Source organism: Pelophylax lessonae (assembly GCF_965119305.1).
Source record: "Pelophylax lessonae genome assembly, chromosome: 2".
Taxonomy (NCBI): domain Eukaryota; kingdom Metazoa; phylum Chordata; class Amphibia; order Anura; family Ranidae; genus Pelophylax; species Pelophylax lessonae.
In genome coordinates this window covers 392,919,875-392,932,601 of record NC_138769.1, presented here as the reverse complement: position 1 = coordinate 392,932,601, position 12,727 = coordinate 392,919,875, and the positions used below count along the sequence as shown (strand labels likewise).

Sequence of the window (12,727 nt, the reverse complement as noted above, 5' to 3'; positions counted from 1 at the left end):
AAACCCTAAAGGTCCATATATCTTTATTGAATGGAATAGAAACGTAGCCTTCATGTCAGGCACTGAGTGTGTATATTTATGACCGAGGGGAAGTTCCTTCTAATGAGCTCGCACGCTCTCATTCACAAACAGGAGCTTTTACGTGTTCAGGTGCGGAAAGAATTGGCAAGCCCTAATCAAAGATGGCGCCCGGTATCTGAGGGGGCTAGGACGCTTCCTCCCAGCGTGCCCTGCGCTCCAGGAAGAGGTTCTTGCTGAGTGAGGAGGAGAAGCAGCTGAGCAGGATGGAGGAAGAAGAGCTGGAAGTGGTGGAGGAGCTGGAGGCTGTGCTTCATCTGGCTCCAGAGGTGCAGCAAGCCATAGAGCAGGTGAGGGCGGATATTATACCCAGGAAATGCCCTTGTTACTGATCACCAACCTGCTGGATTGTAGGAGCTCACCTGTCATCTGACACAGAATAGAGGCATGGCAGACCTAGTGGGGTTCACTAAGACTGGGGCAGCCTTATTCTTATTAGACTACCCCAGTCATAGGCACCCATGTAAACCCTGTAGTCACTGTGAAGGGAATTTACTAAAACTGGAGCAGCTTTGCATGGCAACCAATCAATTTCTAGCTTTTATTTCCAAAGCCTAACTAAACCAGCTGAAGCTAGAAGCTGATTGGTTGCCATGCAAAGCTGCTCCAGATTTAGCAATAGCAAATTCCCTTCACATTGACTACATGGGTGCCTATGACAGGTGTAGTCTAATAAGGATAATGGGGGAAGGAAATGAAGCTGGATGCACATGGAACCCAGATCTTCAAGTGTTACTTAAAGTAAAAGCTCAGCCAAAGCTCGTTTGCCTGTACGTAGTTCATTCTGCACTCCTGGCTTGTTTTCAGCAGACAGGGGGCTTCAGTCCGGTGTCGGCTGACATCACAGGGCTGGTGTTCTATCAGAAAACCCTACCCCATCAGAAATCCATACCCTCGTCATTTCCGGTTCAGATCAGCTGTGGATTCGTCATGCATCAGCTGTAGCAGCGTCACACGTCCTAGTGCGCATGCGGGTCGGGCAGCGGACAGGGAGATCTCTATAGATCTCAAATAGCCATCCGATCTCCATGCCCGACACTGCACCTACCCAACAATGGGACAATCCGTTCTCCATGCCCCACACTGCACCCACTCGACAATGGGACAATCCGATCTCCATGCGCCACACTGCACCGACCCTACAATGGGACAATCCGATCTCCATGCCCCACACTGCACCCACTCGACAATGGGACAATCCGTTCTCCCTGCCCCACACTGCACCCACTTGACAATGGGACAATCCGATCTCCATGCCCCACACTGCACCAACCCTACAATGGGACAATCCGATCTCCATGCCCCACACTGCACCGACCCTACAATGGGACAATCCGATCTCCATGCCCCACACTGCACCCACTCGACAATGGGACAATCCGATCTCCATGCCCCACACTGCACCCACTCGACAATGGGACAATCCGTTCTCCCTGCCCCACACTGCACCCACTTGACAATGGGACAATCCGATCTCCATGCCCCACACTGCACCAACCCTACAATGGGACAATCCGATCTCCATGCCCCACACTGCACCGACCCTACAATGGGACAATCCGATCTCCATGCCCCACACTGCACCGACCCTACAATGGGACAATCCGATCTCCATGCCCCACACTGCACCCACTCGACAATGGGACAATCCGATCTCCATGCCCCACACTGCACCCACTCGACAATGGGACAATCCGTTCTCCATGCCCCACACTGCACCCACTCGACAATGGGACAATCCGTTCTCCATGCCCCACACTGCACCCACTCGACAATGGGACAATCCGATCTCCATGCCCCACACTGCACCCACTCGAAAATGGGACAATCCGTTCTCCATGCCCCACACTGCACCCACTCGACAATGGGACAATCCGTTCTCCATGCCCCACACTGCACCCACTCGACAATGGGACAATCCGTTCTCCATGCCCCACACTGCACCCACTCGACAATGGGACAATCCGTTCTCCATGCCCCACACTGCACCCACTTGACAATGGGACAATCCGATCTCCATGCCCCACACTGCACCAAACCTGACAATGGGACAATATGCCCACTGTCCATTTGATGGCTATGTCCCATTGTCGGGTCGGTGCAGTGTGGGGCATGGAGATCGAATGGATATTTTGTTATAAGAGCTCTCCCTGCCCGCTGCCCAACCCGTTGCCGCGCATGCGCACCTGGACGTGTGCCCGACCGTTGCGATATTATCAAATTTCCCTACCTATTGCGCGCACTAGGACATGTGACGCGGCTATAGCTGATGAATGACGAATCCACTGGAAATGACGAGGGTATGGATTTCTGATGGTGTAGGGAGATCTGATAGAACACCGGTCCAGGCTGGGGAAAGCTCATCTGGATCAGGATCCACCCAGATTCCTAGGCTGACACCTGGCTCAGCCTCTCAGGGAGGCGCTGGGAGCCTGGGCCAGCCAATCCCACCCCCTCCACAGCCCAGGGCTCTAGTGAGCGTGGGGGGGAGAGAGCAGAGAGCTGGTGACTGAGAACTGAACTGAGGCATCAGCGATGTTCAATTCGCTCCATTCTGACACTTAGGCTGGCCATACACTATACAATTTTCTTATTCAATTTCCTTTAGATTTACCTTAAACTATGTAGTGCAAGAGCCTGCCTGACTGCATATAAATTGAAAGTGTTTAGGTTTGACCCTATATTACATGGTTTTGGTAAATCTAAAGGAAAGTTGAACAAGAAAATTGTATAGTGTATGGCCAGCCTTAAGGCCCGTACACACGTACCGATCGTCGGCATACAAACGTCGGTGGACGAAGGATCTGCCGATTGTACGCGTGTTAGTATGGTGCCTCCGACAGATGTCTGCGCACAATCCGCGGACAAAAGTCTTTCGTGCAAACATGAAAATATTTGTATGCCGACACCAGAACGGACGATTGTTCGCCTGTCAGTACACAATTCGGCCGACAGACCGCAGATTTGCAAGACTGGGCATGCTCAGAAAATAGAAAACACAGGGAAAGTTAACCATCACATGACATCACTTCTGCAGTCGGCGGACAAAATTCTTGTGCTGTCCTTGTGCTGTCTTTGCACTTTTCAGCAGACACCGACATCCCGGGGAGAAAAGAGGAACATTTGTAAGCCGACCATCGGTACGTGTGTACGGGGCTTTAGAGTCGGCGAATGCTGCATCTTTTCCACTTAGGTCTGTGCTGGACAAATTTTCTTTGAATCTAGGAGCCAGCTAAAAAAGTTAGGAGCTACATTTTTTTAACCAATTAAGGACCAGGCCTATTTCTGACATTTGTTGTTTACAAGTTAAAATCAGTATTTTTTGCTGGAAAATTACTTAAAACCCCTAAACATTCAATTTTTTTTAGGAAAGACTCTGGAGAATAAAATGGCAGTTGTTGCAATATTTTTTGTCACACGGTATTTGCGCAGCGATCTTTCAAACGCAATTTGTTTTGGAAAAAATACATTTCACTGAATTAAAAAAAAAAAACGAAACCGTAAAGTTAGCCCAATTTTTCTGTATATTTTGAAGTATGATGTCACGCCAAGTAAATAGATACCTAACAAGTTATGGTTTAAAATTGCGCACGCTTGTGGCATGGCAACAAACTACGGTACTTTAAAATCTCCATAGGCGACAAGTTAAACACTTTTAACGGTTACCAGTTTAGAGTTAGAGGAGATCTTTTGCTAGAATTATTTCTCTCCCTCTGTTGATTGCGGCGATACCTCACATGTGTGATTGGATCACTGTTTACATTTGCGGGCACGACTTACGTATGCGTTTTCTTTGGTGTGCGAGCTCACAGGGATGGGGGCGCTTTAAACTTTTTTTCTTTTTTTTTTCTTATTTCTTTTATTTTTTTTATTTTTAACAATGTTCCTTAACCACTTGAGCCCCGCCCGCCACAGTTTTACTGCGGCAGGCAGCCGCTCCTAGGCAAAGCGACGTTATACTACGTCGCTCACTCAGGAGACTCTAGGGGGCGAGCGCCGCCGGCTGCGTGCTTCCGCCCCTGCTCGTCAGCCAGGGAGCCAGTGAGTGTGACCGGCGGCTCCGATGGCCCCCGGCCACTCGCGATCTCCCGCAGCTGAGAGAGAAAGACAGACGGCTGATATAAACACAGCCACCTGTCATTCTCCCTGAAGTGATCACAGAGGCTATGTGATCCTGCTTTATAGGATCGCATGTCTCTGGGATTACTTAACAAGCAACGCCCCCTGACAATTAGAATCACGCCCCTAGGGACACACTTGACCCCTTGATCGCCAGTACAGTTAACCCCTTCCCTGCCAGTGCCATTATTACTGTAGTAATGTCACTGGTCTGTAAAAAATGTCAGGGGTCCGGTCTGTCCCCCACAATGTCGCAGTCCCGCAAAAAAAAAATCGCAGATCGCCGCCATTACTAGTAAGAAAAATAAAACAATAAAAATGACAAAAATCTTTCCCGTAGTTAGTAAACGCAATAACTTTTGCGCAAACCAATCAAAATACGCTTATTGTGATTTTTTTTTTTCTACCAAAAATATGTAGCATTAAACAAATTGGCCTAAAATGTTAAAATTTTAATTTTTACATTTTTTTTGAGAATTTCATATAAAAATTTGAAAAATATTGTTATTTTTTCAAAATTGTCACTCTTTTTTTGTTTATGGCGCAAAAAACAAAAATCGCACAGGTGATCAAATACCACCAAAAGAGAGCTCTGTTTGTGGGGAAAAAGGACGTCAATTTCGTTGGGTACAGCGTCGCACGACCGCGCAATTGTCCGATTTAAAGTCACGCAGTGCCGAATCGCAAAATAGGGCCTGGTCATTGAGCAGCCAAATCCTCCGGGGCTAAAGTTGTTAAAACTAAAAAATCTGATCACTTTTATTGCTGTCACAAGAAATGTAAACCTTCCTTGTGACAGTAATAGGCAGTGACAGGTACTCTTAATGAAGAGATCTGGGGGTCTATAAGATGAAATCGCCATTTTTGAATACTGTCAGTTTTTTTAAATCGGCGCCGTTGGCAGCCGAGTTAACTGGAAGTGACGTTGTGACCTCGCTTCCGGGTTACATGATCGGAGACCCGATGGAAGCAGAATCAGGCATCACCTCACTGCAACAACTTCTTCAAGCCCAAGTACAGGTATATCGGTTTGCGGGAAGTGGTTAACTTACGGAGCTTGCAGGTGGAACATGTAACATGTTCCCGAAGGTGAAATTATCCTTTAACCCTTTTGCTGCCAGAGCAGTTTTTGCATTTTTTGCACACATTCAAAAAAATAATTTTAGGACTGAAGATTCTATCAAACCCCCAAATAATATATCAACGGGGACCCAGAAGTAATGTCACACGTCACTTCTGGGTCAACAACTAGAAGGGAAAGAAAGAGAACTTGTGTCCTGCTCTACTCTCTTCCCTCTACCTGGCATCCACCACTATGCCAGCATAGCATGGGTGGGGGATTTGGGTGGCACTGCGCCTGGGGTTTGTTGAGCCCTGATTTAGGCAAGTAAGATTCTAAGAAAAAGAAAAATACCCTAACTTCTCTTTTAAAGCCTTATTAAACCAAAAAGCAAACATTTATTACCTTGCATCTTACCAATTCTTAGATGCGATGGCTGAATTCATTTTCTTTTTATACTTTTTTTTTTCTATTTTCACCTGGTGATCCAGCTAGTAAGTGTTGTTTTTCTGCAGAACAAGTTGTTATGTAACAGTTAGAGGTATGAGACAAACCATTTACCACTGACAGGCATGCTTACAATGATCCGCTTTTATTTATTTATGTAAAACCTTTATCCCAAAGGTAAAAAAAAAAAACTTGCTGTAACTGCTTTTGTAACTGCAGTGTGAGCAGCAGTATAGCCTAAAATTTCTAGTGTATCTAAATCTGCTAGTACATCTAATACACACTATGCAATTTTTCTTTAGAGTTTTTCCTTTAGACTTACCAAAACCATATAATATGAGGTCAGACTTAAACACTTTCAATTTGTATGCAATCAGGCAGGCCCTTGCACTACATTCAGTATGTTGAAGGTAAATCTAAAGGAAATCTACCAACAAAAGTTGTATAGTGTGCATCCAGCTTTACACTCCCCTCCCTCCAGATTGACAATGCTGCTTTTCAAAGGTACCCATGTGGTCCTTTATCCAGAGTGAGGGCAGTCTAATATTGGAAGTGTGTTAACTGGTCAGATCACCAGGTGAAAACAGAGGGAAAAAGCCCAAGGAAATAAAATAATGCAGCCATCACATTTAATGATTGGTTAGCTGCAACATATTACATTTCTGGTTTTGGATTCAAAGTTATTGTATAGTCTCGTTTTATTTTTCTTTTTTAAATAACAAACATGTCATACTTACCTCCTCTCTGCAGTTGGTTTTGCACAGAGCAGCCCAGATCCTCCTCTTCTCTGGTTCCTCTTTGGTGCTCCTGGCCCCTCCCTTCTGTTGGGTGTCCCCACAGCAAGCAGCTTGCTATAGGGGCACCCGAGCCAAGTCACGGCTCCTTGTGCCCATTCAGACATGAAGCTGTGACCCGGCCCTGCCCTTCTGTCTCCTAATTGGCTGAATCATTTTGATTGACAGCAGCGGGAGTTTATCGCGCCACGTTGCCGTCTCAGCCAATAAGGAGGGGAGTCCAGGGCAGCTTAGACACTCATGCAACATTAATAATAATAAACAAGCTACGCTAAATGAACTAAAAGGTGGATTAATCACGTGATCAATCATAAATCACTACTAATATAATACAAATAAAGTGTGATCAAATAATCAAATTAAAAGGTGACCAAAAATTGTACACAATAAAATATTGATGATCAAATAACCAATTTAATTGAATAAAAATAAAAATAACCAAAGTGCACAAAATAAATGAGTGCAATAAATAAAGTCTCTAATAAGAGTCCGAGAGCCCGTTCAAGGGATGTGATACAAAGTGAAGCTGAAATGTATGTGCAGTCCACCACGAGTGCTCAATCCTCCACCAACATTAAAGCTGCTTACCAGTTATTGATAAATTTGCGCCTGCAAATCCCGACAGGAGACAGTCAGATTCTTTCAACCAGACAAAGAGGGGTGGCCAGGTTGACTGATAATATCACCCTAAGACCAGCTCTATTCCGCTAACACGGTCCCCAATATTGCGCCACCGTCATGCAACATAGAATAATAAAAGCTCCATAACGTACAACCATCAAATAAATGTATTTAATATAAAATAATTGCACTTATTTATATATATATATATATATATATATATATATATATATATATATATATATATATATATATAAATATCTCATAAACAAAACAAACAATGCATTGGACCATAAAGTGTCATTTGGTATGAGATTGCTTGCATATGCTCAATTTTTCATAAAAAAACGGCTTGTGTTTACATATCCAAATGACTGCTTCCTTAATTAGTGTTTACCACTATGTGCTCCAATCATCCACATACATTAGCGATAACCCCCTCATCCAATGTACCCTCACCTGGGGGACAAGACCAACCAACGGTCTGTTGGCGCTTTTGTCCCTCTCTGGGGATCTGTTTTATACTGTTTCACTTTTTTGGTGAGTTTAGAATCCTCCTTCTCTTGCACTTATCTCCATACACCCAAATCATGAAGAGAGAAAGCTGGACATAGTGCTTTATTTTTTAAAACAACTGGTTTATTAAACTCTAAATATAAAAACACTCACATTTTCCTGGTGCTTGGAGTGCCCCAAACTGTAAAAAGCATTCAGTCCTCACAGTGCAGGTATAAGACAATCAGGCAGTATTTCCATGGTATGCTCACAATGCGCGCCTCAGTGTGACGACAGATTGGCCCCTCCCCTACGCGTTACGCCACAGGGTCATGTGGCTTCCTTAGGGGGATATAGGAGACCGTCGTCACGCTGAGACACGCATTGTGAGCATACCATGGAAATACTGTCTGATTGTCTTAAACTCGCACTGTATAAAAATCCCAATAAGTGTATATTGATTGGTTTGTGCAAAAGCTATCGCGTCTACAAACTAGGAGATAGATTTATGGCATTGTTATTTATTTATTTATTTTACTAGTAATGGTGGCGATCAGCAATTTTTAGCGGGATTGCGGCGGACAGATCAGATAGCTGTCTCCAGCATTGCTCCTGTTTCTTCTTGCTGGAGGCTGCCATTTTGCTGTAGCTCAGAGCCCCTGAACTGCAGTAAATCTTTAAGCTGTTAGCTGATCGGGCTCTACAAATTTAGCACCGTGCCTAAAAATATAGAGCAACATGTGAAAAGCAGGGTGAGACAGAGTATTACTGGATTATAAACCGTATAGACACTTAGTTTTAATGTTTTATATTGCTGTACCTGCAAAAGAAGCCAGCCTGAAACTATCTAGCAGGACTTATTTTTCTGCCTAAAGGTCCACTTTAAATGCAGAAAACGCATAAAAAAATGTACATCAATGCATGTGCAAAACGCACATCAACATACTTTGAAACAATGGCTTATTTTTTAGGACATGGGCTACAACAAAATGGCTACAGAGGCTCATTCTTTTAGGACAGCTAAAGACATTATCACTTTAGTTCTCAAAGGAGGCTCTGCTGCCATTTTGTTATAGCCCATGTCCTAAAAAATTAGTCAGGATGTAGTCTTGTAAACATTGGGAGTATTTTGGTCAACTTCATGGGTAAAAGAAATGGCCTACAGCAGTGTTACTCAGCCTTTTTCAGTCAAGGGACCCTTTAAAATTATAGTCAATTTTATGGGACCCTTTAAAATTTAGAGGCACCCCATTCTACTATGCAAAAAACTATTCTAATGGCTTTACACAATGCAGCAACATCAACACGTAGGACACCCAAAGTTAGAGGTGATTTATTCTTCCAAAGCAAATACTGTACACTTTTGCACACTGATACTGACTAGTAATCCAATGTTTCTCTTCTCCCTCAATTTCTCTCCATTAGTTAGCTAATGCAGTGTTACTCAACTCCAGTCCTCAGGGCACACTAACAGGCCAGGTTTGCAAAAAAACTGAAATACATCACAGGTGATATAATTTTCTGCTCAGTGATTGCAGTATTCTAGTCTCCATCTCCCCAAGGTAATACTTAAAATCTGGCCTGTTAGTGGGCCCTGAGGACCGGTGTTGAGAAACACTGAGCTAATGTCACCCCAGTGCTAATGGAGAGGGGCACAGGAGGGTCAAACAAGGATGCTGTGGAGGCAACAGACATCCTCCTTAACTGATGACGTCATTGGTTGTTAGCATGCCAGTATCTAGGACGTTGTAATGATGAATAATGAAAACCCGTGACTTTGTGTAATTAAAAGGCAGGCTTGTATCCAATTTTTACAAGGCACCCTGGTTGAAAAAGGCTGGACTATGGCATTTTCATTAAAGTTTATGTAAACCATCATCTTGTTAAACAACCTATTCAGTTTAAAATAGAAATGGAGGGCAAAACATTTGTGTATAGATATGACATTTTATATATATATATATATATATATATATATATATATATATATATATATATAATATACACACCTACATACCTTTTTTTTATAAGTGATCACATTCCCTCTGTTCTGAGCTGCATATGCTAGGGGAGGAGAAACAGCAGCACACTGATCTTCCCAGTGAATGACTGTGCAGGGATGGAGTGTGGCAGGACAAGTCTGATCGTTGGAGGAGAGCACACCGAGTTCCCAGCATAGCTAGAGAACTGACCACGCTGTGTTCTAATATCTATTGTGGTCAGTTTTTAATAGGAAAGCAGAGGGACTGGCAGGAACATCAGGAATTTCACACAAAGAAGGCAATACACAGATAACATATGTGGTACATCAGGCACATATCAAGAATATGAAGTGTTGGGGTTACATAATATTTAAACAAAATTTTTAAAATTAGCAAAGTTTCTGTCTTTTAAACTACCGGAGACCCTTGTCTGCATGAGACAGTTTATGTAATAGCTGAGTCTTTATAACATTTAAAGCTGATTTCAGGCAAGGAGGATTTCAGTAGCGTTATAAAGTGCCGTCATCCATTCTTTTTTAAAGTCTGTTTTTGAAGTATTTTTTTTATCTGCCAAACGGATCCTCCTCTCTTTTTCGCTTCCTGTGTATGCAGCCAGGTGCCTCTGTCTCCTTCCTATAAGGAGATGACTTGCGGTCACATGACCTCCTAGTTGTAGTTTGCAGAAAGAGAAGGAAGCAGGGTTATGCCATGCTTCCTTCTGTGGACAGGTACAATCAGCATGGACTTGGTTGCGACCAGTTCACATTCATGGACTATCAGGGAGTAGGGCCAGAATGTACTTGTAAGGAAGGAACTGCCACAAGCCCCGCCCCCATACACGCCCACCGTGTCCTCCATATCTCATTGGCTTATGGGGAATGTAGTGCTCTGTTCCCCTTCAGATGTGCCATGCAGCTTGAATTTATATCCTCTCCCCCCCTGACATCCAGCATTGTTTTGGACAAAGGATGACATCACGGGGAGTAATATCAAGATTTATTAGATAAGTAAGGCATTGATTGCAAAGGTTTTACAGTGTTTGTGTTCCTCATTTACAGGTTTTCCCAGGTCTGGACCCCTTGGATCGTGCAGACTTTAATGCTGTTGAATATATTAACACTCTGTTTCCAACTGAACAGGTAGGTGATATTGGTCATATGTCTAGAGAGTGAATGAGAATTTCAGCTTTAACATTATTCAACTCCATGCACAGGACAAGAACAGAGATGACAGGATGGCAAGTGCTGCTTGGACAGCATCTGCTTCACACCTTCATTTGTTGTCAGCCTGCTGGTTTGTTGTCTGGAATTGATACAGTTAATTAATACCAGCCTCTTGTGTACTTCATTGGCTGCAACTACACCCACATGTGAACCCTATTTGATTATTATCTTAAATCATTTAGGTTTATCCCTTTTGGGTTTTTGGCTCCACATTTGTACCCCCAGTGGCATCACCCATTCAAGCCTCCCCATGTGTCCACTTGCTTGCTGAGCCAAGGCTCCGGGATCAGTGCAGACAACTTTGTAGCAGTGCTTTTGCTTCTATACCATATTTATTGGCGTATAACACGCACCTCACATTTAGGAGGGAAATTTTAGGAAAAAAGCTTAAAATTTTAAATAAACAGCATTGAACTCAGAACTATTTTTTTTAATAAAATGCAGTCTTACCTGTGCCCATGAATGCAGCCTCATCAGCGCAGTGTCCATAAATGCAGCCTCGCCAGTGCAGTGTCCATCAATGCAGCCTAGCAAGCGCAAGTGTCCCCAATGCAGCCTAGCCAACGCAAGTGTCCCCAATGCAGCCTAGCCAGCGCAAGTGTCCCCAATGCAGCCTAGCCAGCGCAAGTGTCCCCAATGCAGCCTAGCCAGCGCAAGTGTCCCCAATGCAGCCTCGCCAGCACCATTACATTACATTACTTTTTTTTAAAAAGCCGGGCAGCTCTGAGGCAGAGGGGGGTGGGCCGTGCGAGGAGAAGCGAGTACGAGCTGCCGCTGTCATCTGACGTCCCGGCGCCTATGATAGACGTCACATGTCCCGGCATTGGGCCACTGGGCTGTCTATCATAGGAGGCGGGACTTCCTATGACAGCAGCTGCTCGTCCTTCCTTCTGCTCTGCCCGGCCCGCCCCTCTTCCTCTGTGCTGCCCGGCTTTTTTTTTTTTTTTTTTTTTTACTATATCGGCGTGTAACACGCACTGGTGCTTTGCCATCCATTTTTAGGAGGAAAAAGTGCGTGTTATACGCCAATAAATACGGTGTGTGTGTGTATGTATGTGTGTGTGTGTATATATATATATATATATATATATATATATATATATTCTGGGCTCTAACCTGACAGTGAGGCATCACCTGGGAATCTGAACTTCTATTTATGACTGTACATGAGCATTGCTGAAGAAGAGCACAATACCAAGTCTCAAAATGCGTCGGATGTCTCAACTCATGTGTCTCTCTTTATGTAGAAGTTCTTTTTTGTATTTTTTCTATCATCCCTATACCCCTTTAGCCTGTATCTCCACCTAGTTGTGGATATTTTACACTGTGATTTCCAAATAAAGAAAAGTTTTTTGACATATTTGTCAATATTTTTGGTGTCCGATTATGCCTACAAATAGTCCCACCCTTGGAGGGTTTTTTCCTTTTGGTCTCTCCCCTTTAAAGGTGAACTACAGTAAGATCTAAAAGACACAAGGGTAATGTACCTCTGTATTAATATACACCCAATTCTGACACTTCTCTTCTACATGTAAAAATCTCTTTTGTTCGAAAATGACTTGGAAACCCGCAAACATTAAAATTTTTTTTTTTAAACCGAGATCCTAGAAAATAAAATGGTGGGTTTTTTTTTTGTCACATGGTATTTACGCACTTTTTTTTGGAAAAGATACACATTAATGAATTGACACAAGCACAATATAATATCCAGTGTTTTTGATAAAATGTAAAAGATGATTAGGCCAAGTAAATAGATCCCTAACATGTCACGCTTTAAAATTGTGTATGCCCGTCGAATGGCGCCAAACTACGGTACTTAAAACTCCATAGGTGACGCTTTAAAATTGTTTCAGGTTACCCGTTTAGAGTTGCAGGGGAGATCTGGTGCTAATTATTCCATTCGGTCTA

The 12,727-nt window shown here is 43.5% G+C and overlaps 1 protein-coding gene across 1 annotated transcript in view; it reads left to right on the top strand.

Annotated features, from left to right (window-relative positions):
• Nucleotides 1-245: 245 nt before the first annotated feature.
• VPS53 (VPS53 subunit of GARP complex) overlaps nucleotides 246-12,727 on the top strand; it is a 296,463-nt gene continuing 283,981 nt past the window's right edge. Inside the window, exons 1-2 of the mRNA XM_082246053.1 lie at nucleotides 246-368; nucleotides 10,655-10,735. Of these exons, the coding sequence (XP_082102179.1) occupies nucleotides 285-368; nucleotides 10,655-10,735 (165 nt within the window). The 5' untranslated portion in view covers nucleotides 246-284. The remainder of the gene's footprint in view (nucleotides 369-10,654; nucleotides 10,736-12,727) is intronic.